We start from the raw sequence: 27,237 nt of genomic DNA on the forward strand, positions 1-27,237 counted from the left end.
AACGACAGCAGTCCAAACACAGTGAACTGAGTTTTTTTTTCTATCTCAACCAATGAAACCAAGTACTATCAAATCACATTCTATACAAAACTGATAGGTTTACCGTAATTTCAAAATGTACGTACTGTAAAAAATCGGGTGTTTTCGTTTGAATGCTTATCTACTCGTCTGCAATCTCTTATCTGCAACAGTAGCACAACAGTATCTTGCTGTTGTAACCAGAACGCACACAACTCCCTCTGCTGGCCAAATTGTATGATTGCACCCAAGTAATTTTGCAGTTTGTGTTGCTGTTTTTGTAATTTGCTTTGCCGTGGATTCTGATAATTCTACTAATCTGACCAATGATAACGCTCTTGTGTTGTTGTAGGGCTTGAGTAAGAAGGTGGGGGTGTCCTCGTCTGTTCTGCAAGGGCTCTGGGTGTCGTACAGCACAGAGGGTCTCTCTGCTGCACTGGCCTCACTCCGAAACCTCTACACTCCCAACATCAAGGTAACCCAACCCTCTTCACCATGTATTGAAAAGCGTAGTTCAACCACCGTTACAGGAGTACAGTATACACCAGACCTGGAGTGCGGTCGAATTACAGTCTCAATTATAGCAGCATTGTTTGCTGCCTTTCAATTACAATTACAAGGAGGAGAGTGGGCATTGGCAATGCTTGCTGCTGGTTCTGACCGTGCGGCTCTGTTTGTCTGTGCAGGTGAGCAGGCTGCTGATCCTGGGCGGGGCCAACGTTAACTATCGGACAGAGGTGCTGAACAACGCCCCTATCCTGTGTGCCCACGCTCACCTGGGGTACACGGACACGGTGGGGCTGCTGCTGGAGTTCGGTGCCAGCGTGGACTCTAGCTCTGAGATCGGGCTGACCCCGCTGGGCTACGCTGCAGCGGCCGGTCATCTCCCCATTGTCAACGCGCTGTGCCGGCGCCGAGCCAAGGTGAGCCCCCCCGCGGACGCCCCTCCGCTGTTCCACTTCTCTTTCTTTACTGCATTCAACCTACGCGGGTATTTGAGTGTCAGCCCCCCCCCCCCCCCCCCACTGTGCTGGTCAGAGGAAATTGAGAAAAAGAATTCAGCAAGGGCAGGTCTAACTGGAAAGGTGCTCTCTCTGTCTAGCAAAGAAACAGAGGACTTAAATAGGGGTGATCAGTATGAGCTTATGAAAAGGGACAAAGTAAATACCAGGCTTGGGGTTGCATGACTTCAGCCCTGGTGTAAACACGGTGCTGAATCTTGTGAAGGGCGGGACATTCTAAAGCATGCGTTTTCATTCTTCTTATCCTTACAGATGGATCACTTGGACAAGAACGGGCAGTGCGCCCTGGTCCACGCGGCTCTGCGGGGGCACCTGGAGGTGGTTCAGTACCTGATCCAGTGTGACTGGACCATGGGCGGCCAGCAACAGGGTGCGTTTACCAAGAGCCACGCTGTCCAGCAAGCTCTTATCGCAGCCGCCAGCATGGGCTACACGGAGGTGAGTCTCCACCTCACATGCAGTATTGCGCTGACCGCTAGAACAACTCACAAACTGAAGGAGACTCTGTAGCTGTGATCAGTCTAATTGCGTAATCAGAACCATAATAATGAAACAAGACTTTGTTTGATCCATTCCTGGTTTTACTATGAGGTTAGTAAGACATCTGAGCTTGTTACCTGTACACTGGCTAATCAAGCTTGCTGTAAATCTTGATATAGGGTGATACTTATGCAATAGGAGTCTTATTTTAATCTCTACAATAACAAAAGACATTTTCTATGTGAATTTGGTTCATAATTCTGCTTGCCTTCAGATCGTCTCCTACCTGCTTGACCTCCCTGAGAAGGATGAAGAGGAGGTGGAACGCGCTCAGATCAACAGCTTTGACACCCTGTGGGGAGAGACAGGTGAGGGGTTACCTAGAGACACAATGCTTATACCATTAATGTTATTTGTATTGACTCCCGTTGTCACTGTTCAGAGATACAACAATGGCTGAATACTGATCGCTATTGACTTTTAATTGGTATGAACATTCTTCAGCAGATTTGAATAGCTCTGGTCCCTCACACGCTTCACATTTTCTTAAAGGGCTTTGTATTTGTGATGAGATCAAAGTTGGCTCGAACCCACCTCCCTCAAGAACTCCCACCTCTCTAACCACTGAGCTACCCATGCTCAAATTCAGTATTTGAGTTTGCGTGAGTGTTCATTGCAGATTGCTGTAGTGGCTGTGAGCAATCGAATTCTCGAGAATCAATATTGTGAAGCAGTGAAGTGGAGCTGCAGTGAATGCGCATTCTCGTGCCTGCCAGCTATCTGGATCAGATCCAAACGAGCCTGTAGAAAGGGAAGACTGTCGCTGTCTGATCGAACTGCACTGCAGCAATGCAGTAAGGAGCCCTGATCACAGGGGTGCGGGCGGAGGAGAGTGTGTCAGACACTCCCAAAGATTGAAACCAAAGTGCAGATACGAGAGCTAGGAGGCATGTAGGCAAAATGCCCCGGAGTTAATAAGCTAGAGTTCAGAGTAGCTAATCCTACTCGATAAACGTCCCTCATTGACTTCCCACACGTCTGCTTGCATTGTCTTTGACTGCATTTGCATTGCAAATACAAATATATCCCACATATGCAGATTTTGAACACCTACAGTACATGCAAACAATGCACAGTTTGTAATGTATTGTGGTCTGTTTGACAGTTTTTTCAACATGGCGTTTTGAACATTAAATAAGCCCAATAAAAAATGGTTTGATTTATTTTATTTTGTATTCTTTTTGTATGTTTTACAAAAGTTAAGTTACTATGGATTAATATAGATATCTGTCACCACAGCAACATTACGTAATACTTTTTTTTTTAACTAACACTTGCATGATCCTTTGATATTTCAACTCTCAAAACCCACCTGCTCTCTCTTGTTTTCCATGCTCCTTAAGCCTGATATCTGTTATTAGCTGCTGCTACTATTTCACATATTCTTACTATCATGTATTCTGCACCTTCCACTATTGTACTATTTCATGTGTTATGCTGCTATCATGTATTATGTACTTTCTGCTGTATATCATGTATTATGCATTTCTCTATTTGAAGTATTATGGATTTTTTTTTTTATTTACTGCATCTTGTAAAGTGCTTTGTGATGGTGTTCCACTATGAAAGGCGCTGTATAAAACAAAGATTGGTTGATTGATTTGTGGGATAATAAACTACAGCATATATAAAGTAACAGCCTGCTCCTCTCTTCCCTTCTCCTCTCCTCCCCTCAGCTCTGACTGCAGCGGCGGGCCGAGGGAAGCTGGATGTGTGCAGGCTGCTGCTGGAGCAGGGGGCTGCTGTGTCTCAATCTAACCGCTGTGGGATTGTGCCTCTGTTCAGCGCCGTGAGGCAGGGACACTGGCAGGTAGGGTCATCAAGGGGGAGAGGGGATCAGTATGTGTACCAAAGTTCAGGAGCAATCTACAAGCATCCTCCAGGACAGATTTGCCTCGTAATTTGTTTCTCTGAAACTCCAACACAGTTTTAACGTCCAGCCCCACTTGCATGGCTAGTTACAGATAGCGGCAACTTTCCACAGCCGCCACTGCGTAATGGGGGTGTGTGTTCGTGGGTACCTGCACTGTGCACTCACCGCTGGATCTCTGTCTCTGCAGATTGTGGAACTCCTGCTCACGCACGGGGCCGACGTCAACATGGCTGACAAGCAGGGCCGGACCGCTCTGATGATGGCCGCTTCAGAAGGGCACTTGGGGACGGTGGAGTTCCTGCTCTCACAGGGTGAGTCCACACAGCCGTTGCATTCGCAACTCAACAAATAGGTTATTTTAATAAGATGCGTTTTTGTTTCTTTATTTTCTTTTAGTTTTATTTAGTTATTTTATTTTTTGATTTGTACTGTACAGTTCTCAGTGATTTCAGGAGGCTGCCCTGCTCATGTATCCCTCTGTGTTCCTCTCTCAGGGGCCTCCCTCTCTCTGATGGACAAGGAGGGCTTGACTGCACTGAGCTGGTCCTCCCTGAAGGGTCACCTGACCGTGGTGCGCTCTCTGGTGGAGAGAGGGGCTGCCACTGACCACGCCGACAAGAACGGGCGCACACCCCTGGACCTCGCTGCATTTTACGGGGATGCGGAGGTGGTGAGTGACACCTAGTGGACTGCACCGGAAATGCAGTGTTGTTATTACATGTCTAGAATTGCACACAGTGTGACATTTGATCCTTGGGACGACATAGCAGCCCAGATGTCAAGTGCCATCCTTTACTGGACACACGTTTACTGGTATATCTGAGTTTGGGTACGGCGAAAGTGAATGCAGTGCGTTGCAGCTGATTTGACTGGCCTGCCTGTCCTCTCCTCAGGTCCAGTTCCTGGTGGATCACGGAGCCATGATTGAACACGTGGACTACAGCGGCATGCGGCCACTAGACCGGGCAGTGGGCTGCCGAAACACCTCTGTGGTGGTCACCCTGCTGAAGAAGGGAGCCAAGATAGGTAGGACGGACACACAGACAGACAGGACCGCGGTATCCAGCCTCCGGCAGCAGTAGACCTGTTGCTGTTCTTATCTTTCTTACATTACCAGACTGACACACACTAACAGCGGGCTAACTGACTGTTTGTCAGTAGGAATAACAGTTTGGAAGCGATCAAGCACAGTAGATCACTGGGAGGTTTGTACCTGATACAGCTCTTTTTAAAAGTGGAGTCTGCATAATGGACACACAGAACCTACAGTAGACTATTTTGCATTTTGTACACAGATATTTATTATGGGCACATGTAAGGGGAATCAAGCCGGAACTTATTTACCAGCATTATCAATTACTTCAGTACAATTCAGGTTTTCTGATGTACCTGGGGAGAGATTGGTCTGGGGCGTGTGGAATTGAAGCGAGTGGTATCCTAGGATCTCAGGAGATAGTGTGCTGTGTCTGTGGTTGCACTCTGATACACTAAACAGCTTCCCCAGCTTTTTGACACGCAGTGACCAGCCGCTCTCCAACCTTCTTGCTGTGCTTCTTCCTTGCCTCCAGGGGGCGCTCACATTGCGTCTTTTTTTTTGTTTCACGAGTTTGTCATGTTTTGTGTTTTTTTTTCTTGGGTTTTTTAGGGAAGGGGGTTGATGTTTGTTTTTTTGGGGGGTTTTGGTTGTCTTGAAGCAGGGTTTATTTATTTATTTCTCGCTAGCTCACGCTGCCTGCTTCTCATGGCTGCTGCTTTTTTTTTTTTTTTTTTTTTTTTCCTTTCTCATTCTCCTCCTAATCTCTCCCGTACCCCCTCACCCCCCCACACATACACACACACACACACACACACACGCGCACGCACACCTCTCCCCAGGCTGTCAGACACTGCCCAGTCGACCACAAGGTCAGTGCCCCTCCACAGTCTATTCTTTCTCCTATCTTTGTTTTATTAATGACGGCAAGGCTTCTTACTAAGAGATGTAAATCTATGTATAGGTATGTGCATTCGGCGTTAAACTGTGTTCCATTTGTTCCATGTACACTGAGACAGTTTGGGACCATTCAGGCTTTTCAGCTCGTATCGCTGTGCATGCTGGTACGTTTGACCTGTCTCGGGGCAGGACTACACTTACCAGAATGCATTGGGGCATGATTTGAAAAGCCTGAACTGTCCTGGTGTACATGGAGTCACATGGTAACCCTAGTTTCATAAGTCTGTGAATAAAAGTGATAATCATTACAAGCTAACACTTTCCATAAAGGGAGTCCCGCTACTGTTTTTGGATTGTCCCAGAAATGTGCCCCCTAAACAGGCATCCATCTTGGAATGGGTGACATGGTTCCATTTCAAAACTCTGGAACCTTGAGAGGGAGCAGAGAATGTTCGTGTCCGTTCCGCGCAGGTCAAGGTTCCGTTAGTATAAAAGGTGGATTCCTGCAGTGAGCCAGAGAGAGGAGTCCATAATCCTTGGGGGTTTCTGTGTGACTACCTGGGAATTTACTCTGCATACCTGCACTTAATCTGGCCCGCTCATCTTAACAAGAAGCATTGCCGACGCCTTTTGGAGCGCCTGCATGAAGCTACGCCTCTCGATCACTATCGACTTTTCATTATCGCTGTTGTGTCTTGTGGGGAGGGTCACTGTTGCAGACAGAATCCCAGTGAAAGCCAGACAGGCTAACCCTCTCATTGAGGAAGGCTGGTATTGAAACTTGTCCCACTGCTCCAGTGACCTGACCCCGTGATCACGATGCATTGGGTTTGCATGATGTGGGTACACTTTGTACAATTAAAGAGAGAACACAAATGAATTGTAGTTTTTTTAGATGCAGTGATATACTGTAGCACTGGCATGAGTTGAAAGGAATTTGCAATGCAATGGGAATCTCCCTCAGTTATAAGACTCATGGAGCGTGTTTTCAAAGCGTTTCCTCCATTCTTTAAAATCATTTTAACGTCACAAGAAGAGAACCTGGATTATCGAACTTAGTTGTTTTGGTTCTTGTTTTGTAAAATTAATAGGAGTGAATTAAAGACTGGTTTAAGCTCTTTGAAGATACGGGCCCTGGTATCTATCGCACACCTGTAGACGATTCCACAAAAAAAAAGTTTACCCACGCACACACACATACGCACACACAGACAGACAGGCATTTGCATTCCTATATTTAAGGAGACTTCTCATTGATTCACACTATTTTTATTAACTATTTCTGGCTCCAGTCAGATAATTCCACGCAGGGTGAAAGTCGACAACAATATTTTGGCTTTTTTTTTTTTTTTTTAAAGGCGTTTTAAAAAAATGGGGACGTACCCACAACATCGTTTTTTTCAGGAGTTACTATCTACCATTTTCTCAAATTTTGTCCCTAAATTCATAGTAATACATGCCCACGCACACACACTGCTGATTGACACGTCAGTTCTTTCCCGGGGTGTCAGATTCACACAGTTTTTACCGAGGATCCTGGCAGCTGGTTTCCAACATTCAGAGCTCATCATCATCATCTGCTGACAGCCTTGTGAAAATGCGTGGCAGTCTGCAAAGTAAACATTTCCTGTCAACACGTGCGTCAGCCCTCCAGTGTTCTAACCCTGGGTCTCTGCTGCTGTGGAGCCACAAACACATAATCTTCTGCGGAAAATCTGAATGACGTGGGATCAAGTCTGAATTTCAGTTCTTGCGGCTGGGTTTGACTTGCAAAATTGAAATTCTCTTCGTAAAATCGCAGCACAGTTACAAATATCCGGTCACCAGGTGTCACTATGCGCTTACCTTAAAGGGGGCTTCAGACACAGAATTCAGGTTAACATATAAAGGAGTAGTGGTGAGTGTTGTTAGTTAGAGCTGGCAATGGTTCAAACTGCTGTGCAAGGGCATCAGAGCAGCTCCTTTTTAAAGCTGGGTGCCTGCATTCAAATCCCAGTACGGGATCATTATCTAACTTGTACTTAAGAATTGGTAATAAATTGTGCTGTTTACCATTAGATGGGATCACGGGAATTGAAAATCCTCAGCTAATGTTCAATAAGTGATAGAACAGCGCTCCGCTGTGTTCTCTGCAGCAGGACCCCCCCCCCCCCCCCCTCTTCTTTGGTATTTCTCCACTGCGATTCCGAGACACCCTGCATTCTCTTTTTTACCCATCATGCATCCTGTACACCGCAGGTCCCGCCACCTGGGCGATGGCCACATCTAAGCCAGACATCATGATGATCCTGCTCAGCAAGCTGATTGAGGAGGGGGACTCCTTCTACAAGGTGAGGCACTGTCAACATATTCCCACTGCTTCCTGAACCCGGTCCTCAGGACCCCGTGTCTGCTGGTTTCCATCCCAATTACTTAACTAAACCCTTCACTGAACTAATGGTATGGTCAATTTGACCTCTTTTTTATTTTTTTCATTGTTCTGTGCTCAAAACTTGAAAGATGTTTAACTTATTACAACACACACCCATCGTGGTCCTACACTCTTTAAAAGTGAATAATTAGAAAATAGTCACTTGTTGAGTTAACAAGTGAGTCAGTGAGTACCTTTGAACTCATTCAGTCTGTATATTGTTTGAGTCCAATCCCGTGCCTGCCTCTCTGTTTCCCACGACCAGAGGGGGAAGGTGAAGGAAGCAGCCCAACGCTACCAGTACGCCCTGAAGAAGTTCCCTCGAGAGGGCTTCAGCGAGGACCTCAAGACCTTTCGAGAGCTCAAGGTGTCCCTGCTCCTGAACCTGTCCCGCTGCCGCCGGAAAATGAACGTGAGTGCGGAGGAGGAGGAGAGGCGGAGAGGAGAGGCGGGGAGGAGAGGAGAGGCGGGGAGGAGGAGGAGAGACAAGGAGGAGGAGGAGGAGGAGAGGCGGAGAGGAGAAGGAGGAGAGAGGGAGGAGGAGGAGGAGGGAGGGGGAGGAGAGGTGGGGGGGGAGGGAGGAGAGAGGAGGAGGAGGAGGAGGAGGAGGCGGAGGAGGAGGAGGAGGAGGAGGAGGAGGAGGTGGAGGAGAGGCGGAGAGGAGGAGGAGGAGAGGCGGGGAGAAGATGAGAGGCGGAGAGGAGGGGGTCCTGCACACATACTCTAGCAGGAGACTGAAAAGTATTGCATGTTTGTTTTGAGCACATTTTATTGGGTGGTGCCGATGATGTAATGGTGGGAGAGGGGGGGTGGACACATCTTCCTCAACCTTTTGAAGAAGTTCAGGGTCAAAGGCAAGTTTTCAGAGAGGAATAGGGAACAGTTAACTGATGCGACTAACAAGAAACGTCATCATCAATCCCTCCTTCCTGCTGCCAAGACGTTTCATGTTGGCTTTCTGTCATTTTACAGTTTGTTTATTCCTCTCAGAAAATGTGCTTTGCCACTTGCTTCAAAATAGGGCTTTAAAAAGCATTGGTTATATTACTGTTAATGATTAGACATGGGTATCAACTAATGATACAAAAGGAACTTATTTTTTTCACAATGGAAACAATATTAATTCCGCTAAATGCAATACTTTCCGATCAGGCCTTGTTTTTATATGTGTGTGGGTGCGTGTAGATGGTACAGGGAGTGCATGTTTGTTTGTTTTTCGTTGGTGTGTGCGTGTTGTGATTTTGTGTTTGTGTTACTCTACAAATGAGGACCGTGGGTCCTCACATATATCCAGGGGAGGGACTGGATTTGAAGTCCTCACTTTCACAAATATTTGCATGTCTTCTGTGGTCAGAAATCTATTTTGTCAGGGTGGGGAGGGTTGAGGAGTGGATCAGTGTTGTAGGTAATTGTATACTCTGGTCTGCTTTTATTAAGGCTAAGTTCAGTTTTCAGGTAGGGAGAGATTTATTAGATATGGGCTTCTGTGACTGGTCCTCATAGGTATAAGTACAGCACAAATATATACGTGTGTGTGAGAGAGAGAGAAAGAGAAAGTCTTTGTCTCTGCATGGAGTACAAACCTAAGAAGAGACTGCCCATAACATACAACACATCCCTCTCCAAATTACCAGGAAACGTACCCTAGGTTTCATACCCATTTTCAACCCAGCACCCCCTTCTAGCTACCTCTTAGTCCAAGGGGGTCCCTGTCTTTGTTTGAGCCCTGTTCTAAATGGTTTCATTCACCCAGTTAACCCTCGTCCAGACCCTTAAGTAGTTCAGTTCTCTAATTTGACCTGTTAAACCTGGAGTGGAATTGCCCTCCAGGACCGGGATTGGCCACCTTCAACAAATTTTCCAAAAGCAGAATTCTTTAACCAGTAACCCCCAGCCAAACCAGCTTTGAAGCCAAGTTTAAATGTAGCGTTTAGTACACATGTCATTTCACTGGAGTTGTGGAGGTGGTCTTGAAAGGCTGTGTGTTTTGTTAGTGTCATCATATTGGCCTGTTGGAGCCTGCTTGTTGTTTGTTGTGTGTCTTGTGAGTTTCCTCAAGTATGTAAGGCCTGTCTATCTGTGTGTATCTGGCTTTTCTGTTCCCCAGATTGTCACGTGCGCTATGGGTGGATACACTGGGTTGTCCATAAGTAACCTCTCTGTCTGTCTTTTTTATTGATGTTTTATATTTGTATAAATACTACACATGTATATATTCACAGACTAAAAACGGTTTGGGCAGATACCAATGTTTTGCACTGCTCTTTGTAAAACGAAAGACAAACAGAAAATGTTAAGGAACTAACAAGAAATAACTAAGGTGCTTAACATCAGTGTTTTTGTTGTCTTTTTTGAGTGTTGTATATATAATATATTATATATATTTTTATACTTATATTCCTTATATATATATATATATAAATAATATTAATTAAATTGCAAACTCAATTAATTGCAAACTCAATTAATAATAGTTATTTCTCTGTGCTGTGGCGGAATCCAGTCATAATTTCAAGAGACACTTTATTAGTGGTTTTTGTTTTTTAACCCTTTCAGTCCTGCATTTTTGTTTTTGTCCTGGTCTCGTGGACTGGAAGGGTTAAATTGAGGGCTTGCTGAAGCTGGGTTATGTTAGGGATTGGGGGTGGGGGGTTATATCTGAAGTAACCAAGGGCCACTGTATTTTTAATTGAATTTTTATGGAAACCATATACATTTTTTTTTATTTCTTTTTTTACAAAAAGTTTGTTTATGGACAACCCTCTAGTAGGTGTACAGGCCCAGCAATGTTTGTGAATTCCCTTTCGTGGCTCTTTAGGGTTCCTTGTCTGTCAGAAAGCTTGCTTTTGTGGGTGCAGTTGTCGCTTCTATCTCTGTTGCGGGAGTGGCCTGCCGTGTGGGTCTCTGTGTGTGCTCCCTGTGGCTGAAGCAGTGTCCTATGGGGTTGATTCAATCAAAAAACACGTGGCTGCTTTAAAATTCGCAGGGCTCCCGAGTGGTGCGTCCGGTAAAGGCACTCTGCGTGGAGTGCACGCTTTTGCCTGGCGCCTGGGTTCGGGTCCAGGCTATTCCACTGCCGACTGTGGATGGGAGTTCCCAGGGAGGGTGGTGCACAATTGGCCAAATGCCGCCCGGGTAGGGGGGGGCTTAGCTCGGCTACGGTGTCCTCGGGCGAGAGGGGTGTTGCTGCAGAACGAAGGCTCTCGCAGGGTAGCTTACACATGGTAGTGCTGCATGCGCAACTGGTAGTAGACATCATTATACGCTACAGCCCAATCACATAAGGGTGATTTATTTCATGACAATAACCTAACCCTAACCCTAAGGTTCGTGGGGTATTGGCTGTGGATCTCCAGTTCATTCTCGCAGGGTAATCACTGTGTTCAGTGTCCTCCCTCTTCCACACCCTGTTTGTTGTCACGTGGTAACGGTGTTGAGGGTGAATGAAGCACAACATAAACTACCTTGTGAGAGCTACACTGTGGGAGCCTTCGTTCTGCAGCGATATTCTCCTGCCTCGGGCCTGCCTGCAAGCGGCCCAGAGCTGCGTGGTCCTCCAACGCTGTAGCTGTGGGTTGGCTGCATGGCGGGTCTGCAGAGTGAGAAGAAGTGGTCGGCTGACAGCACGTGTTTCGAAGGACGTGTGTGTCCGTCTTTGTGGCAGCGGTGAGCTGGGTTGAAATAAAAAAATAAATAAATACTGATTGGGCTTTTCAAATTGGGGAGAAAATGAGAAAAAGTCGCTGGTGATTCCAAATTTAAAAAAAATAAATCTGCGCATTCTTTCCCTACTCTGGCGCTGTTACGTCATGCATTCCCTATGTTTGCAAAAATACTAAATGCATGTATATAGTGTCCTCCATGCTAGACTGGCACCTGTGACATTTCACAAAGTACTGGGATAGTGTTGTCAATGATTTCAGTGACCCTACCTACAGCTCTGGCCAAAAGTTTTGCATCGCCTAGAACTTTAGGATTGAGACATTGTTTAAAAAAAAAAAAAAAAAAAAAAAAAAAAAAACTGTTTGAACATAATTTTAAATCTCTTATTTAACATCATTTAGTTTAAAAAAAAAAAAAAAAAAAAAAAACCTACAAAACGGTATCGCAAAAGTCTACCGGAGCCCATAACGGTTACCATAGCAGTACTTCATGTTAGATTTCAAAATGCCACACATTTTTTTCAATTTGTCAGGTTTTTTGTATGCATGGGGGAAAAACGACAAAGCGGCGGTGTGTAATTGAATATGTTAACGTAACTCTATTCAGCGGGTTTCATTCTAGAGGCTGATGCAAAACTGTTATCCATAGCTTCCTTTCCTAAGCATGTTTAAAATATACTGCACACTCCTTCAGAGTACCTCCACAGAACAGTGGAACCATGGGGAGGGGCGGCGCGGGGCGCTGGGGGGTCAGAAAGCCACCCGGCTGTGTTACTTGCTGATTGAATCTGCCGCTGTCAGTGCGCTTGTATAACCTGGCTAGTGAATGACTGTCGGACCTGTTGTTACCTGCAGGACTTTGGAATGGCTGAGGAGTTTGCCACCAAGGCGCTAGAGTTGAAACCAAAATCCTACGAGGCCTATTACGCAAGAGCCCGGGCCAAACGCAGCAGCAGGTAAATGGAGACAAGGGACAGAAAGACAGACAGGGGGACATAGGGACGGCTGTCATTCTGCTTAGGGCAACTGGGGATCTGCCTATATCTATCTATATATATATATATATATATATATATATATATATATATATATATATATATATATATATATATATATATATATATATAGATAGAGAGAGAGAGAGAGAGAAACACTGCATAGTACACTCTCGCCAATCCAACTCGGTTGGGACCTGTTTCTTCTGATGGTAATATTATTATTATTATTATTGTTAGTTTTGTTATGCTTGATTTATAACGTTGATGTGCACTGCATGTTATTTTAATGAATCCCAAGATGTGTGTGTTTATATGTCTGTGCAAAATGCACTTTAATTTTTTTAACCAGTATGAATTTCTGCATATACTACCACAAATACAATGTTATTTATTTTTAGTGTAAGACACTCAAATGACTATTCTGTCAGTTATTCTAGGGTTATCTCTCTCTGTAAAGTTCACTTAGGGTTGAAAGTATTAAATACAGAATAATTGTTACTAAGGGAATCATAAAAAGCATGTCCACTGCAATAATGACTATGTGGAGAATGCTGAATAGTCATTGGGTTTTGATAGAAACACATTGTAAAACACTGGGATTCATCAGAAGGCAATACCTCTCTTTCTCATGCACAGCCTCCCCAATTACCATTACTTCTTACTAACCCTAGCGTGCTTGTGCCTTGTCATCGATAAACCTCCATCTCAAAAGTACTGGCTGAACAGTTAAGAAGTGGCACCTCATGATAGGAGGTCAGCCTGGAATATTGGGAAGTAAATGGGATTGACCCCGTCAATCTGACACCCCTCCCTCTCTCTCTCTCTCTCTCTCCCTCCCTTCCTCATCCTTGCAGGCAGTTCCCCGCAGCCCTGGAGGACCTGAATGAGGCCATGAAGCAGTCTCCCAACAACCGGGAGATCCAGCGGCTGCTGCAGCGTGTGGAGGAGGAGTGCCGGCAGATGACAGAGCAGGAACAGGAGCCGGAGCCGGAACCAGAGCGGCCCCCCTCTCCCCCTGCCTCGCCTCCCCCTCCTCCCCCTGAGCCGCGGCTGGAGGACATGGAGCCGGTGCAGGACCTGTTCGACGAGGACTACCTGGAGCAGGACCTACAGAGCGAGTCTCTGTCCGTCATCCAGAGCCCTCCACCTTCCCCGGTATACACCTTGGGCAGCTCCCCCCTGGGGCAATCCTTCGACTTCCGGTCCGGCCCGCCTTCCATGGTCTCCCCGACCTGCCACAGCTACCAGCATTCCACCTCCCCCACCCTCTCGCCCACCCACCAGAATTCACACTACCGGCCCAGTCTGCCGCACATATCCCCGGCCAACCAGGGCAACTCCTACCAATTCAGCCCCCCTCCGCCCTTGGGCAGCCAGGGCAAAGACTACCACAGCCCACCCCCTTCCCCGTTGCGCAGACCTCAGTATAGGGCCAGCCCACCAGCTGACAGCATCTGCCTCTACCGGCCCCAGTCTGGTTCCCCCATCCGCTACCAGCAGGACCACCTGCCGGGGAGACCCAAGTCTCCACTTTCCAAGATGAGCCAGAGATCCTTCCAGCTGACCTCCCAATGCTCCCAGACCTCGCAGCACCAGCAGCAGCAAGGCCTGAGGCTGCAGCCGGCCAAAGCCCAGATTGTGCGCACCAGCCAGTCCAGCTCTGCCGTGCACTCCAATGCGGTGATGGGAGGAGGGGGTCCCTATGGGCAGCTGGCTCACCCCATCAGTAGCCGCTACCAGGGAGGCTCGGTGGACGTGGAGAGCCGCCTGGTCTACCAGCCCTCCCTCGAAGGCAGGCCCATGCAGCAGGTGCAGGCCAGCATGAGCGCGGGGGCTCTCTGTCAGCATGGCGGACGAGGGGGAATGGAATCCGGTCTGGCTAAAGATCTGCCTCAGCGACCGTCCTCGGCCTATCGAGGGGGAGGGGTGCGCTACAGCCAGACCCCCCAAATCAGCCGCAGCCAGTCGGCTGCCTACTACCCAGTCTCCTCCAAGCATGAGCTGGAGCGCTCAGCCGGTTTGCCCCAGAGTCAGCTGGGCTCCCCAGAGATCCCCCATTTAGTCAGGCGACCTGTGAGTGCCAACCCTGTAGAGATCAAGCCCCACCCTCCAACCCCAAGGCCTCTGATCCACTCCCAGAGCGTGGGGCTGCGCTTCTCTCCCTCCAGCAACAACCTCTCCACAGGATCAGCCTGCAACCTGACCGCCGGCTTCCGCCCAACCACTTCCATCCAGCAGATGGAGATCCCGCTCCTGCCGGCCTACGAGCGCTCCTGCGAGGATCTCTCGCCCACGCAGGGAGGAGGCGGCGGCGGTGGTTACCAAGCGGAGAACGCCCGCTCCAGGACAACCCCCTTCATGGGCATCATTGATAAAACTGCCCGGACTCAGCAGTACCTCCTCCAACCCTCGCGTCCCTGGGCTGTGTCTTGCCTGGACACGGTAATCACCAGCCCCACCTCCCCGGGCAGCCTGGCCCAACAGGGTGGCGTCTCCTCCTATAGCCCCCCCTCCTCCCTGGGCAACATCGCCTACTACAACAAGACCAACAACGCCCAGAACGGCCACCTCATGGAGGACGATTATTACTCCCCGCAGCAGCCCTCATTCAGGAAACTCGCAAACGGCTCGCGGGCCGGAGGCAACGGAGGAGACATCCTGGAGCGGGTCAGCCAGGGGCCCACCTACCCTGACGTCAAGGTGGCCCGGACGCTACCCGTATCCCAGGCTTACCAGGACAGCATCTACCGGCAGCTCTCCCGCGACCCCCGGCAAGGGCAGACCTCGCCCATTAAACCAAAGAGACCTTTTGTGGAGTCGAACGTGTAGATGTGCCGACGGGAGGCAGGGGGGTCTGGGAAATGTGGGTTAGCAGAGACAGGCTTCCATGACAACAGTACAACAATATTAAAATAAATGCATATACAAGTGTATTTCAGATATAACTGTAATATATACACATTCGCTCATTTTTCAAAGGAGATTCTGTGGCCTTTTTACTCAAAAGGGAGTCACTAACACTCGAGTACTAATGGAAATTCTGGGTTTCATTGAACTGGACAATTCTACCGGTTTTGTTTTCTTTCTTTTTTCTTGTCCGTGGTTTGTAAAGCACACACGTTTCTGAGCTGCATACAAACTCTTAAAGCTGAAATTCTATTAAAACTAAACACAAAAAAGGGTATCGATCTTTCTTGTTTTAAACCCAATCTTTTAAGTGTTTTTTGTTTTAAGTAAAAGATGACTTTATAATTTATTCTGAGAATGTTTGATCGGAAACCACAACAAACGAATAAAGAAATGGTGCTCGTGGTACCACTTCAATCCAGCAGGTGGCAGTGTTTTCTAGACCGCGAATACAATCCACACGATAGTGCCACAAGGTGGACAAGAATGGTATTGATGTCCCATTTAAAAAACTTTATATTGATAATTTGGCACTAGAAAGCCAATATCTGTTACTGATTGACCGGCCTAACCCCCCCACCCCACTGTAATCCTGTCTGCTGAACTGCGTTGATCAGAAAGCCAGGTCTCTCACTGCGTAGATGCTCTGTGTAGATACTGTTATATGGAAGCTTGGACTGATTACCTGACTGGTGGCAGACATTCTATATTGTAAATGTTACAGAGGCATATGACAGACATGTACTTAAAAACAAACTAAAAAAAATACAGAATATTTATAATGAAGTTATATATCAGGTTTTGCTTTTGTATGTTTTGCTTTTGTTTATCTGAAGAAATTTGTTCTTTTTTTCTGGTGTTGGAAAAGTGTTAATTTTTTTCTGGGGAGGGGGAAATTCACGAAACTCAAATCACAACTTGAAAAGATCCACACACACAAACATATTTATATAATATGTGTGTGTATATGTGTATGTATATATATATATATATATATATATATATATATATATATATATATATATATACATATATATAATCTATATAATTAGATAGATAGGTATACTTCTGTGGTTGATTTAGTTTATTTATTCCTCGCGCAGTGAAAGATAGAAGCCGGAGGCGTTTCTATTGGTTGCACAAAACCTCCGGTAGACAAAATGTAGTTTATATCATTAATCAAGAAAACCATGCACACAGTAATCCATCCAATTCAACATTAGCACATCACTTCCAAAAAGTTCTATTCACCTTGATTTGTTCACACTAAAAAGCCCCACCTCCTCTCCAGCTCACCAACCAATCACACAACAGCAACTGCAGGTAATCACTTTTTGCACAGTGCAGGTTTTTTTTTTTTTAATGCATACATTTTTTAAATGTTTGTAGAAATGCATTCTGTACGGGACGTTATATGTGTGATATAGATATATAGGCGAGTTGTATAACTATTATATCACATGTGCTATTGTGCAAATCCAGTATGTGTCATATAAATAAGTGTATGTACTTTTATAACATGTCTGTATAATTAGTGAATGGCAACACTGTATACTTTTACTTTCTCTTCTGCTGTGTAATCACAAGTACTGTAGTTTGCAAATTCCCCCCCCCTCGCTCAAGGCACTTACGGAAAATAGATTGCTCTGGAAATATGAAGACTTTTCGTTTGCAGCTCATATAAAAAGAGCACACACTGCTAAAAGACAGGAACTTTTCCTTTTATTTTTTCTTTGCTTTTGTTCTTTTTGCACTAAAGTCTGTGAAACGCTATGGGAGCACTTTACCGTTTTTTGAACACTTTTTGGTTTCTTCTCTGATGGATGACAATACGGCATGGGGGAGTGGGAGGGGTATTATTGTGAGTAATATTTGTTCCTTATTAATAATAGAAATAGCAAACCGTTCTTGTCCTTTGGTTGAATATTTTTTTAATTTAATTTTCCAAGTAAATACATACATTAAAAAAACAAACAAAAAAAAAAACAAAATAAAAATGTGAAGACGCATTACCTGCTGTATATAAGAACGGCCGAATGGATCTGGTCATTTTATCAATCGCTCATAACTTGTAGCACTTGCCCCCCCAGCAGTCGTCTCTGAAAAGGATTTAACAGATACAGCTTTGTATTGACCGTAGAGCGTAAGGTTGTCAGTACAGGTAAGTATCGTCAACAAGAAGCGAGGCAAACCAATGGTATTCGAGTCTGGTACTGAACACAGAGATGTGATCGTCCAGATTGTGTCTGTGTGTGTGCTATACCGTATCATCCAGATTGTCTGTGCTATACCAATACACGTGTGCTAATACTACTAGGCTCTGCTTATCAACTGGGTCGACACATAATGGGATTTGCCTGTAAACTAGTTTGTTTTTAATCCAGTTAAATGCATTGGTTTCTGCTGTATTTTGTTTTGGAGGTGCTTTTACCATAACACCACTAGTTTAACGTGTACATTTCAGATTTGGGTTTCAAGGTACTGTTTTTGTTTGCCATGGATAACTCAAGTCTTAAAATGCTAGTCATGAAAGTCGCTATTGCAATGTATATTTTACTGTTGCACTGTACTACTGTACACGGTCACCTGGCTCCCAGTCTTCAGCTCATACCACGAAGCCTGTCTCTTTTCCTTTGTAAGGGACCATTAAGTGTGTGTGGTGTGCAGAGGGGGTTGGAAAGTACTGTAAATATTAGCACGGGGGGGGGGGGTTCAAAAGATTTTTTTTTTTCGTTCAATTGTATATAGTTTTATTTATTGCCATTTTTAACTTGGTGAATGTTCTTTTTCATACCCTGAAGTTCTCTGTTTTCTAGCTGTTGTGTTAAGTGCTGAGCATGGCTGGCTTTTAAGACCTTTGTTTAAAAATCTCGCCTAGCATTTACTGTGTGTAGACCCCCTTTCCGTTCAAATAAAAGTCTTTACCTTTCAAAGTTTCATGTGATGCCATACGAGAAATGGAAGAACAGAAAGCTGTGTATAATTCATTTCCAGGTGACAGTCAAAGCTTAATGTGTGCTTCAATAGCCCTGTAGACTGGGGAGTTGTGCTTATAAGCCTTGTAGACGTTATTCAAATTACAAACAGCATTCATCTTTCCAGAGTTTCAAAGTGGCATTAAAAATTAGCATTAAGGAATGTTTCCATTTCAATCCATTGTATTTATTTTTTATGTAGAAAATCAGATTTTGAGCCAAACTGGTCAGTTAACTGGTTGAAAGCACATTACTGCCCGACCTGTATCATCGTGTGTGTGTGTGTGTGTGTGCACCTTCTAGCATCGTTAGGCCCCCATATGGACTGGACAAGTGGTCTGGAAAGGAAACACTAATTTGTATATCCTTGAAGGGCTAGTGGTTAAGAAATACATCCACGGCAGGTACAGTATAACAATAAAAAATACAGTAAAACATTTTTTTTTATTTTCTGAACTATTTTTTATCAGGTTTTTAGGGATGGGGATAGTTTTGTAGTTTCTTTTTTTGTAATTTTCTCAACAGATAAGGAGGATTGGAAAAGAAACTGTGTGCGACGTTCGGGCATCGATTACATGATTTCAGACTTGTTCAGAAAGGCAGATAACACCTGTTTGGTAATTAGTCCCATACCTGGTACTACAGTAGAAAAGGCAAAGGCAATATTATGTGGATTGGGGTGGGACAGGGCTTTCACAGAAAATTGCTTGGGATGAGATGTTCTGATCTGAAATAAATAATATAAAATATATATATATAATATATATTTTTCTTCTAGATTTCCAGTGTAAAGGATTTTCGCTGTACATTATCTGATGCATGTTTTATTCTCTTTACGAATTCACACACACGCTCACTCACATGCAGCTGTGATATCATATTGCATTGAGGCATTAACAGCAGCGTGTCCGCTCTGTCTATTTGGTTTCACCAGAGGAAAGAAATGTTTATTATTTTATTTTATTTTAACTTATTTGCTTGCTGAGCAGAGTTCTATTGTCTGTACACGTGGGCTGTGAGATCGCTGTGATAGTTTAACAAAAAAACAAAAAACAAAATGTGTTTTTATCTTATGAATACAGATTGTAATCTGAATCAATCAACTGTATGTATGAAAGAAAAATGTACTTATTTATAAATGGTTACCACTTCAAAGTAAAGACTAAAATAATGATGGTGTCTTTTTTTAATATAGTATGTCAGCTGTGTTTTTGCTTTTTTTGATATTGGAGGATGCTAGTAGCACACTGATCCAAATGCATGCCACATTTAGTAGTCTGTGAATAGTGAAAAAACAGAAGTTCCTGCATCTGGAATGTAGTGATACCCAAGTTACTTTGCTTATGTATAACTTCACCATCAAACAAAAGGGGGGGATCATATATATATGGGGGATCAGTGTGGCGCTAGAGCAGCAATTTTTCAGTTGTACAGAACATCAGTAATATGCCAAACATATGCAGCTGGTTTTCAATGGATGCTGGGCAATACAGTGAGTGTCAGACAAAAAAGCAAAAGAAATCATAGCCTTACAAGGAGCAGAGGATGCAGTGGTGATTCACAGTGGTGATCTGCAATTTAGTTGAAACATTGCCCCTGAAATAACTTCTACAACCTAAATATACGAAGGAAGAAGTCCTTGTTATTCTTTCTCCTCTGCTTAGGAGATCCTATTCATTTAATTATCATAGTTTAGGGGTTTCCAATTAATGGTAAATGCAGAAATCCAGTACAATGCATTTACCTTTGGTGCAATTATATTATCTTTTTTTAATAAGGAAATCTGTGTGTGTGAGATATATATATATCTATATCTCACACACACAGATTTCCTTATTAAAAAAAGATAATATAATTGCACACACACACACACACATGCACATTGTTTTTAACATACTTTTTCAGTAAGCCATGTTTGGGTCCATATTAGATCTTGACTGCTGCATGATACTACCCTCTTGTGGAGAGAGAGAATTTAAGTGTTTATTCTTAACAAATGGTATGAAAATGTACAAAATGATTATTTAAAAAAAATACAGAAAACTGTAGTAATTCTTTTTGGCTGCGAGAGGGCATTACCATGTTCATAATGTATTAAAAACCCTAAATAACAATCAACTTGGTGAAAAAGAGATGACTGCTCACAAAGACGAAGTGGTAGTGTTGTTGATACAGATAAGCTACATTGAAATGTTCTCACAACGCCACCTCCTCAATGGAAAACAAACGGCGTCTTATCTGGGCTATCCTGGGGCTGAAATAAATCTAATTATAAATCCTGAATACAATTCTGCAACATGCAAGACACACATTCGCTCATCAGCCATCTTCACAGCAACACCTGGCATGAAGGTGGAGAGGAGGGGAGGGGTGGTGTCACAGTCGTACAATGGTGAAGTGAAAGGCACCCTGGGATGCGCTGCTGACGTTTATTTTGCTAATATCGGATTTATAACTTTGATTTGACCCTACCATTTGCGAGCAATGAATACCACTGTCCCAAATAATTTACAGTAAATACATAAATAATGCAACATACGTTTATTTTGATAACGACTATTTAAATACATGTATTATACAAACAACACAAAGTTAAACAAATATACTGCATATCAGCTGAGCCTTGTACAAATAATTCCTCCACAGACAAGGTCTTCAGGCACAGCAGTACTGTATAATTGTTTGGCATTCAATGGGAAACTTAATGTGGCAGCAACATGATAGTAGAAGTACAGAAATGCTTAAACAGCTCAAAGTGATTTCAGACAAAACTGTCATATTTTAATCCCAGCTAAAGAAAATAATGATATAATTAATTGCTTTGGCAATTCTGAAAGACAAGTAGTAAGCCTTTGTAAAGCAGCGATTAAAACTGGGTTTGACCATCTGTAAACACTCCATTGCACACAGACAATCCCTCAGCTTGCCAGCAGGGGGAGGAGGCTGTGCACTGTGGTCTCTGGCAGGAGCAGGGTGGAAGGAGGGGGTTTCACGGGGAGTCGGGACACTCCCCCTCTGTGAGGTTCTTGAAGTTCATGCACAGGGCCTGCTCCTCTGGATAGGGAAGACGTTTCCATTCTCCCCGTGTCAGGATGTATCCCACCACCACACCGAAAGCCACCAGCAGCAATCCCAACACGTTGGCCAGTATCCCCTCGGGCTCAAACTTAGAATAGGTGGACCTGCACCGGACGCAGGAGAATACAGCTTTAGAGGACGTGCTTCTAATATAGTAGACCAAGTTGTGTAACTGCAACAGCCTTTAGGAAGGACTGAGCTAACTTAGCATTAAAGTCAACTGACTATTTTTTTTTTTGTTTGGGGATATACAATATCATGAACTGATTTGCATTTTAACCCACTTTTCCCAGCTTATATCATGTGTTTGTCATAGTTTACCATGTTTCTCCATGCTTTACTGTTCTACACTACTCTCTGCTCTGCTGTTGTACAGTAATTAAAGGAATACCAATTTCCCTCACTACAAATGAAACTTGAAGCCCCCTACCGAGACCCTCTCTGTCTGGGAGCCGCTGACTCACATGATGCTGAAGAGCAGCTTCTCCTTGATGCCCAGCAGGCAGGTTCCTATGGCAAGGGCGAACAGCGCCAGCCCGAAGAAAACGTGCAGCGAGAGGTACCAGCTGCGGAGAGAGGCGGATGCACCGGGGAACAGCAAGAAAGACAGACCCATCACCCACTGCGGAAAAGAAAAACACACACGGGGTTATACAAGGTGTTCACAGAGCCCTTTGAAATTTGATGGGGACGCTGCTAGTCCCCCATGGTCAGTGAGGTGTGGATGGCACAGGGAGGATCTGAAATAGTGGAAGGGATGGAAAGCTGCCTACCTGCACAATGAATATGAGAAAGGCGAGCATTCCGCACCAGCTGTGCAACGTGTACATATCCGGGATCTTGGACTTTGCGTGGAACTGAAACACAGCAACCAAACCTGCATAAAAAGGGGGATTTAAATTAAAATATGCCTCTTAATAGCCTGAAATGAGAAGTTTGTAATATGACACATTTCAATGGGGAAAGTAATACATATTCTGTATTGGATCCTGTTTTTATGGACTGTACACCTGTTAAAACCGAAAGCAACTTTAACTCACTGGAACTCAGTTTCACAAAATAAGTTTTGTTTCTGTACTAGGTCTTAATACTAGAGCTACAGCTGGGCAGACCTCATGAATATAAACCCAGAATGCGAGTCAAGCTGGCAGAACTGCGGCACTCTGTGGATCTCACCTACAGCAGAGATGACGAGGGAGATCAGATGGATGGCACCGTGAAGGATCTTGGTGATGGGCTTGGGCTCATGCCTGAAAACCCGGTACATCAGGATAGCTGGGAGGAGATACGGAAAGACATTCGATAAACCTACACTAGCACCGACACATCCACGTTGCTGGCTCCTCCACTAACGTGCCATCCTTGCACTACTGCACTACTAACATGTCATTGTAGATACAACTTGTTGTATCTTCTTTCATATTGTATTTTAGTAGCATTATTTGAACACCCTGTAAATTATACTGTATTTAGATATCAATCTTGCATTTTAACCCTGTACAGTACTGCCCTGTAACACCTGTAAGGCACCATGCATAAAGGCATCTGCCAAATAAATAATTAGGATCGTTCATGGTGGTATAACGGACCAGATGTTACTAAAACAGGCGAATAACAGTGTCAACAATATATTACCAGGTTTCGGTTTAATAGGTTTAAGAGTGACACTGCGGCTGAGCTAGGATTCGAACCCTTGACCACCAAACGCAGCACTCTGCTAAACCGTATACTGCCTACATGATGAGTACAAAGTTGCCGCTGCGGGGAACCTGGAAAAATAAATAACCAGAAGCCTTTTTAATGAACCAGCGCCCTTTAAAGGTTAATGTGCTAATTAAATTTAGTGTGATGATCTAATTGCCTTAAGCTATCTGCTGATCTGGTTTGTTTTAAGCTAAGAGAGTGGTTGGGGATAGGGCTGTTTATTTTAATGCATTTCAAATGTCTGCTTCAGATGGAAAGTTGGACAGATCCTGGTGGTTTTATAATAAATAACATTATATAAAAAAAAAAAAGTGATCATCCACAAGTCCTAAAACTGACAGTGTTGTTTATCCTGGCTGACGTGTTTCTCGGATCTTTTAGAGATTTGGTCCTCAAACCAGCCTCTCCCTCAGGCTGTATGCCATTTACTGCACGACTTCATGTTTGTTTTTTTTTTACTCTCCCACAGCTCTGATTAAGTTAGACAGCCATTTCCTGCCGTTTTATTGTTTGTTGTATTTTCTTGATGGCTTCCTCAGGACAGTCCAAAGCTGTAATCTGTTTTGGTTAATTTAATTTATATTTTGTACAACTGGATGAAGTTAACACTCACGGAAACTAAAGATTTGACATAACCAACAGAGTACCTTAATCATTACCCCAGGGTGTTGGGTAGAACTGAGTGGTCGTGAAACAGTCTCACTCGTTATAACTATAAAGAACCCTAGTAAAAACATTTCAGTGACAAATCTTGGCAAGTCAGTGTCTCAGTACAAGTTTAGGAGCTCTCCTAAGCCTTGACCTCAAATATCCACACCTAAATATCCTGGGGATTCAAGCAAAAAACACTGAGAAGCGGAATCTGAAGTCAACGCTGCGAAACTGACCATCTCCATACAGGAACACCATTCCGATGACCATGCAGAGGGGGTGGACGTTGAACTGGAGCTTCGAGCCGTCCCAGCCGTAGCCACCCTGATAGTGACCCATCCAGACCCCCGTGGTGACCACCGAGGCCAGGCCGAGGGTCTGGGCCATGGCCACAAACCAGGGAAGGTGGGCCGGCCTGTGCTCATCTACAGAACCTTCTGCCATAGCGAGTGGACAGGACCTTACCACGTTAGAGAAGCTGTGGAGGATACAACATGCAGGTTAATTCCAGGATTTGGGTTCAACACTTTATAATATGATAACACGAGCCTGGATGGGCCGAATGGCCTTTTCTCATTCCCAAACGTTTCCTATGTAAATGTCTTGCTTTTTGTAGTGTACAGCACTGCCCTTTAATAAACAGGCCGAGAACACCAGAACTCAAACTGATGGAATTTAAACCAGCAGGGAAGCCAGAACTTGCCTCCTTGCAAGAACGCTACCACATTGCTTTCCAGGCTTTTGCAAATCAGCTAGTTTTCATAGCAAAAACAATACGATAAAAATCCCTCCGGTTCAAAATACTGAATCTTTAGCGTGTTGATAACACATTAGCAGGCAGTTTATTAATAATACATTTTAATCCACATCAGGCTGTGGTTAATGAGTACATTTAGTTGCCAGAGCAGCTGTAGTTCTTACTGATATAACCAGTGAATAGCTTTCTTGGTCATAAAAGGAATATCATAATATTCACTCACTTCTCAAGAACACCTCCATATCAAGTAAACTGTCTCGTAAGACAGCTTGTGGCAAGACTGTTAGAAATGGTAATCATTCTGACAAGCGTGCTGCCAATAAATGGACAAAGGGCTGTTCTGTTTTGCGAATGCTTAGATGCTTACAATTGCTAGATTTACATACATTAACGTAGCACTGAAACCTGGCTTCAATATTTATTTTCTTCTACAGTTTAAATCTCCCCGTCACAACTATATTTGGAAAATCTTTTTTTTTTTTTTTTTCACTCATGTTAAAAAGCAATTATTATGTTTCACAATCCTAAAAAAAATAACTAATCAGTGCAGTGGCATTTGTGATGCTGATTAACCATGTTTTACTGACTAGCTAACCTGGTCTATGAACCAATGCGTGACCATAAATGTGCTAACATCGCCCTGTGGTGCATACCCATCGCATTGTCACAGGAGTACCACAGTACTGCTATTAGAGAACACTTGGTTCTTGAAGGAGGGTTTTGTTCACATTAACTGAATTATTTCCTTATAGGTGCATACTTTGCACTGAAGATTTTTCTGACTCTGTAGTTTGTTGGCTGTTAGATCAAATGAAAATGCCCAGCACAGCATTGTTAGCAGATACTACTTGTGTGCCAATTGAAACTACTGACCCTGCAACCTGCCTACATTACTTCCAAAAACAATATGTTTGAACCTATTATTAATCAAATTAAATGCAGTAATTGCAATGAATCTGGTGCTATCACCCCCAGAAGGGAAGTGCATGCACATGCGTTAGTCTGGCACTGGCAATGTGACACAATAACTGTCATGCTGGGAGTAAAACGGATTAGAATCAATGTGAAAAAAAAATAATAATAATTTTAAACAAAATCTCAAATCATTTTTTTTTTTTCCGCTTCTTGAAAATAATGCTTGGTAAAGGTAAACAATAATATCTAAAATGATAAAGCAGGTTTTTTTTTTCCCTTCTTGAAAATAATGCTTGGTTAAAGGTAAACAATATCTTAAATGTTTGTTTTTGGTTTTTTTTGCACACACCACATTTTTTCCCTAACTGGTTAGCAGTAGCTTGATTAACATTCATTCAATAGTATGCTTCACCATGACTTGAAGAATTCCAGAAATGGCCAATCTCAATAGTACTTTTTCAGTTTAAGTGTGCATTGAGTGGAGTTTACCAATATTTAAAATGTACTTAACTTTGCTATGCTTTGACTATGGCATAATGCAGTACACCTTTTCCATCTACAGTAGCAATCTAAATTCAGCTATTTTTTTTTTAAACACAATAATCAGCCCTCAAGCTGGAACCTATGCATCACAAGCTCTGTTATGAAAGAGGTAACCTTCCACGTACCTGGTGTTAGTCTAGGGTCCACCTCTATCTTGTCGACTCCTAAGCGTTTTGCACCTCTACGCTCTCAATTCAGCAGTCAGTGGTATATATAGAATAGAATATAGAGAGAGATACGAGTTTAAAAAAAACAGCAGGTGAAATTTCCAGAGATGTATTAAAAATAATTAAAAAATGTATTTAAAAAAGACACTGTTGTCTGGATTATATTCTAGAATGTAACAGGTGAACAAAACCGCTGAACAGACACTTCCTTTCAGTCTCCAAGTGAAAGTAAGCTTATATAGCCTTCTGGTTAAGCCAAGGGTTGGACTACCGGAGCCTTGCCTTACCACGGCTTTCCTAACGAAGAAACAGGCCCAGCCCCATACCAAGTTCCGTTGCTATGGCAACCTGAAGCAGCCTGGTGTCTGACAGCACCCCTTACACTTCTTTGTCTATTGACACAGTTCCAGGAAGCAGGGACAGCCACCTGGCAAAAACTGACATACAAATTCAGGGACGAAGTCCATATCACTAACTCTGCTGCAGCTTGGCTAAATGTTTAACACACACATAGGGGTAAAACACCTGGGGGTTTGGGTGCCTTCCCTGTTGGGTGGGTTTTAAGTACTTGTTTTCAGTCTTTGGTCATAACCTGCATTTTCTGGTTTTGTATTTAATGTAAAATGCCCCGAATCATCCTTTTAAAAGGATTACTGTGGTAGGCTATATACCGTTGTAGAAACACAGCAATAGTTATTAAAGCATCAAAACTTATAGAACCGGAACATTCACAAGAGAATATGAGCTTTATACACATTTTTAAAAAAGTCTTTGTGTACAAAAAGCAGCATAACTTTGTTTAAAACTACCACTAATAATAATAATAATAATAATAATAATAATAATAATAATAATAATAATTATTTATTATTATTATTATGTGTCATAGCTTGCTCCTAATGCAGTGTTACCAAGTTCATTCTCCACTATAGCCTAGCAGATTAAAATGTGGTTACTTAGCATTGGCAGAGAAACAGCTTTCGACAGTGTGTGTTTGTTGCCAGTATTTGTATTGTTCTGCAGATGCGTGGGAGAGTGGTCACATGATCTGAAAAAGCACTTGTTTTTGGATTTCTGGTAGTTT

General features: G+C 43.7%; 2 protein-coding genes across 7 annotated transcripts in view; one reads left to right on the forward strand and one right to left on the reverse strand.

Annotated features, from left to right (window-relative positions):
• Positions 1-16,232, forward strand: part of LOC121323897 (protein TANC2-like) — a 136,620-nt gene extending 120,388 nt beyond the window's left edge. For all 6 annotated transcript variants that reach the window (XM_041265219.1, XM_041265223.1, XM_041265220.1 and 3 more), the window contains 12 exons: positions 371-493; positions 705-941; positions 1,293-1,478; positions 1,795-1,888; positions 3,257-3,390; positions 3,641-3,764; positions 3,948-4,123; positions 4,347-4,479; positions 7,625-7,716; positions 8,062-8,208; positions 12,314-12,414; positions 13,311-16,232. In XM_041265219.1, the coding sequence (XP_041121153.1) occupies positions 371-493; positions 705-941; positions 1,293-1,478; positions 1,795-1,888; positions 3,257-3,390; positions 3,641-3,764; positions 3,948-4,123; positions 4,347-4,479; positions 7,625-7,716; positions 8,062-8,208; positions 12,314-12,414; positions 13,311-15,285 (3,522 nt within the window). In that variant the 3' untranslated portion in view covers positions 15,286-16,232. The remainder of the gene's footprint in view (positions 1-370; positions 494-704; positions 942-1,292; positions 1,479-1,794; positions 1,889-3,256; positions 3,391-3,640; positions 3,765-3,947; positions 4,124-4,346; positions 4,480-7,624; positions 7,717-8,061; positions 8,209-12,313; positions 12,415-13,310) is intronic.
• Positions 16,233-20,864: 4,632 nt separating this feature from the next.
• LOC121324748 (transmembrane ascorbate-dependent reductase CYB561-like) lies at positions 20,865-26,953 on the reverse strand. The gene is made up of 6 exons (XM_041266901.1): positions 26,112-26,953; positions 24,008-24,249; positions 22,593-22,691; positions 22,190-22,293; positions 21,881-22,038; positions 20,865-21,520 (listed from the first exon to the last, which is right to left on the reverse strand). Exons 2-6 carry the CDS (start codon positions 24,213-24,215, stop codon positions 21,328-21,330), a joined length of 762 nt encoding a protein of 253 aa, XP_041122835.1. The 5' UTR covers positions 24,216-24,249; positions 26,112-26,953; the 3' UTR covers positions 20,865-21,327.
• Between the last annotated feature and the right edge of the window lie 284 nt (positions 26,954-27,237).

The sequence above is a fragment of the Polyodon spathula genome, chromosome 12, assembly GCF_017654505.1.
Source record: "Polyodon spathula isolate WHYD16114869_AA chromosome 12, ASM1765450v1, whole genome shotgun sequence".
NCBI lineage: Eukaryota > Metazoa > Chordata > Actinopteri > Acipenseriformes > Polyodontidae > Polyodon > Polyodon spathula.

Bases quoted from the DNA above. Each gene is read 5' to 3' on its own strand.
- LOC121324748 (XM_041266901.1), bottom strand. From the start codon at position 24,215: ATGGCAGAAGGTTCTGTAGATGAGCACAGGCCGGCCCACCTTCCCTGG. The intron at 22,692-24,007 runs GTCAGTTTCGCA...ATCTCCTCCCAG, and splicing joins GGTGTTCCTGTATGGAGATG to CTATCCTGATGTACCGGGTT. The intron at 22,039-22,189 runs GTAGGCAGCTTT...TCTTTTCCGCAG, and splicing joins TTCTCATATTCATTGTGCAG to TGGGTGATGGGTCTGTCTTT.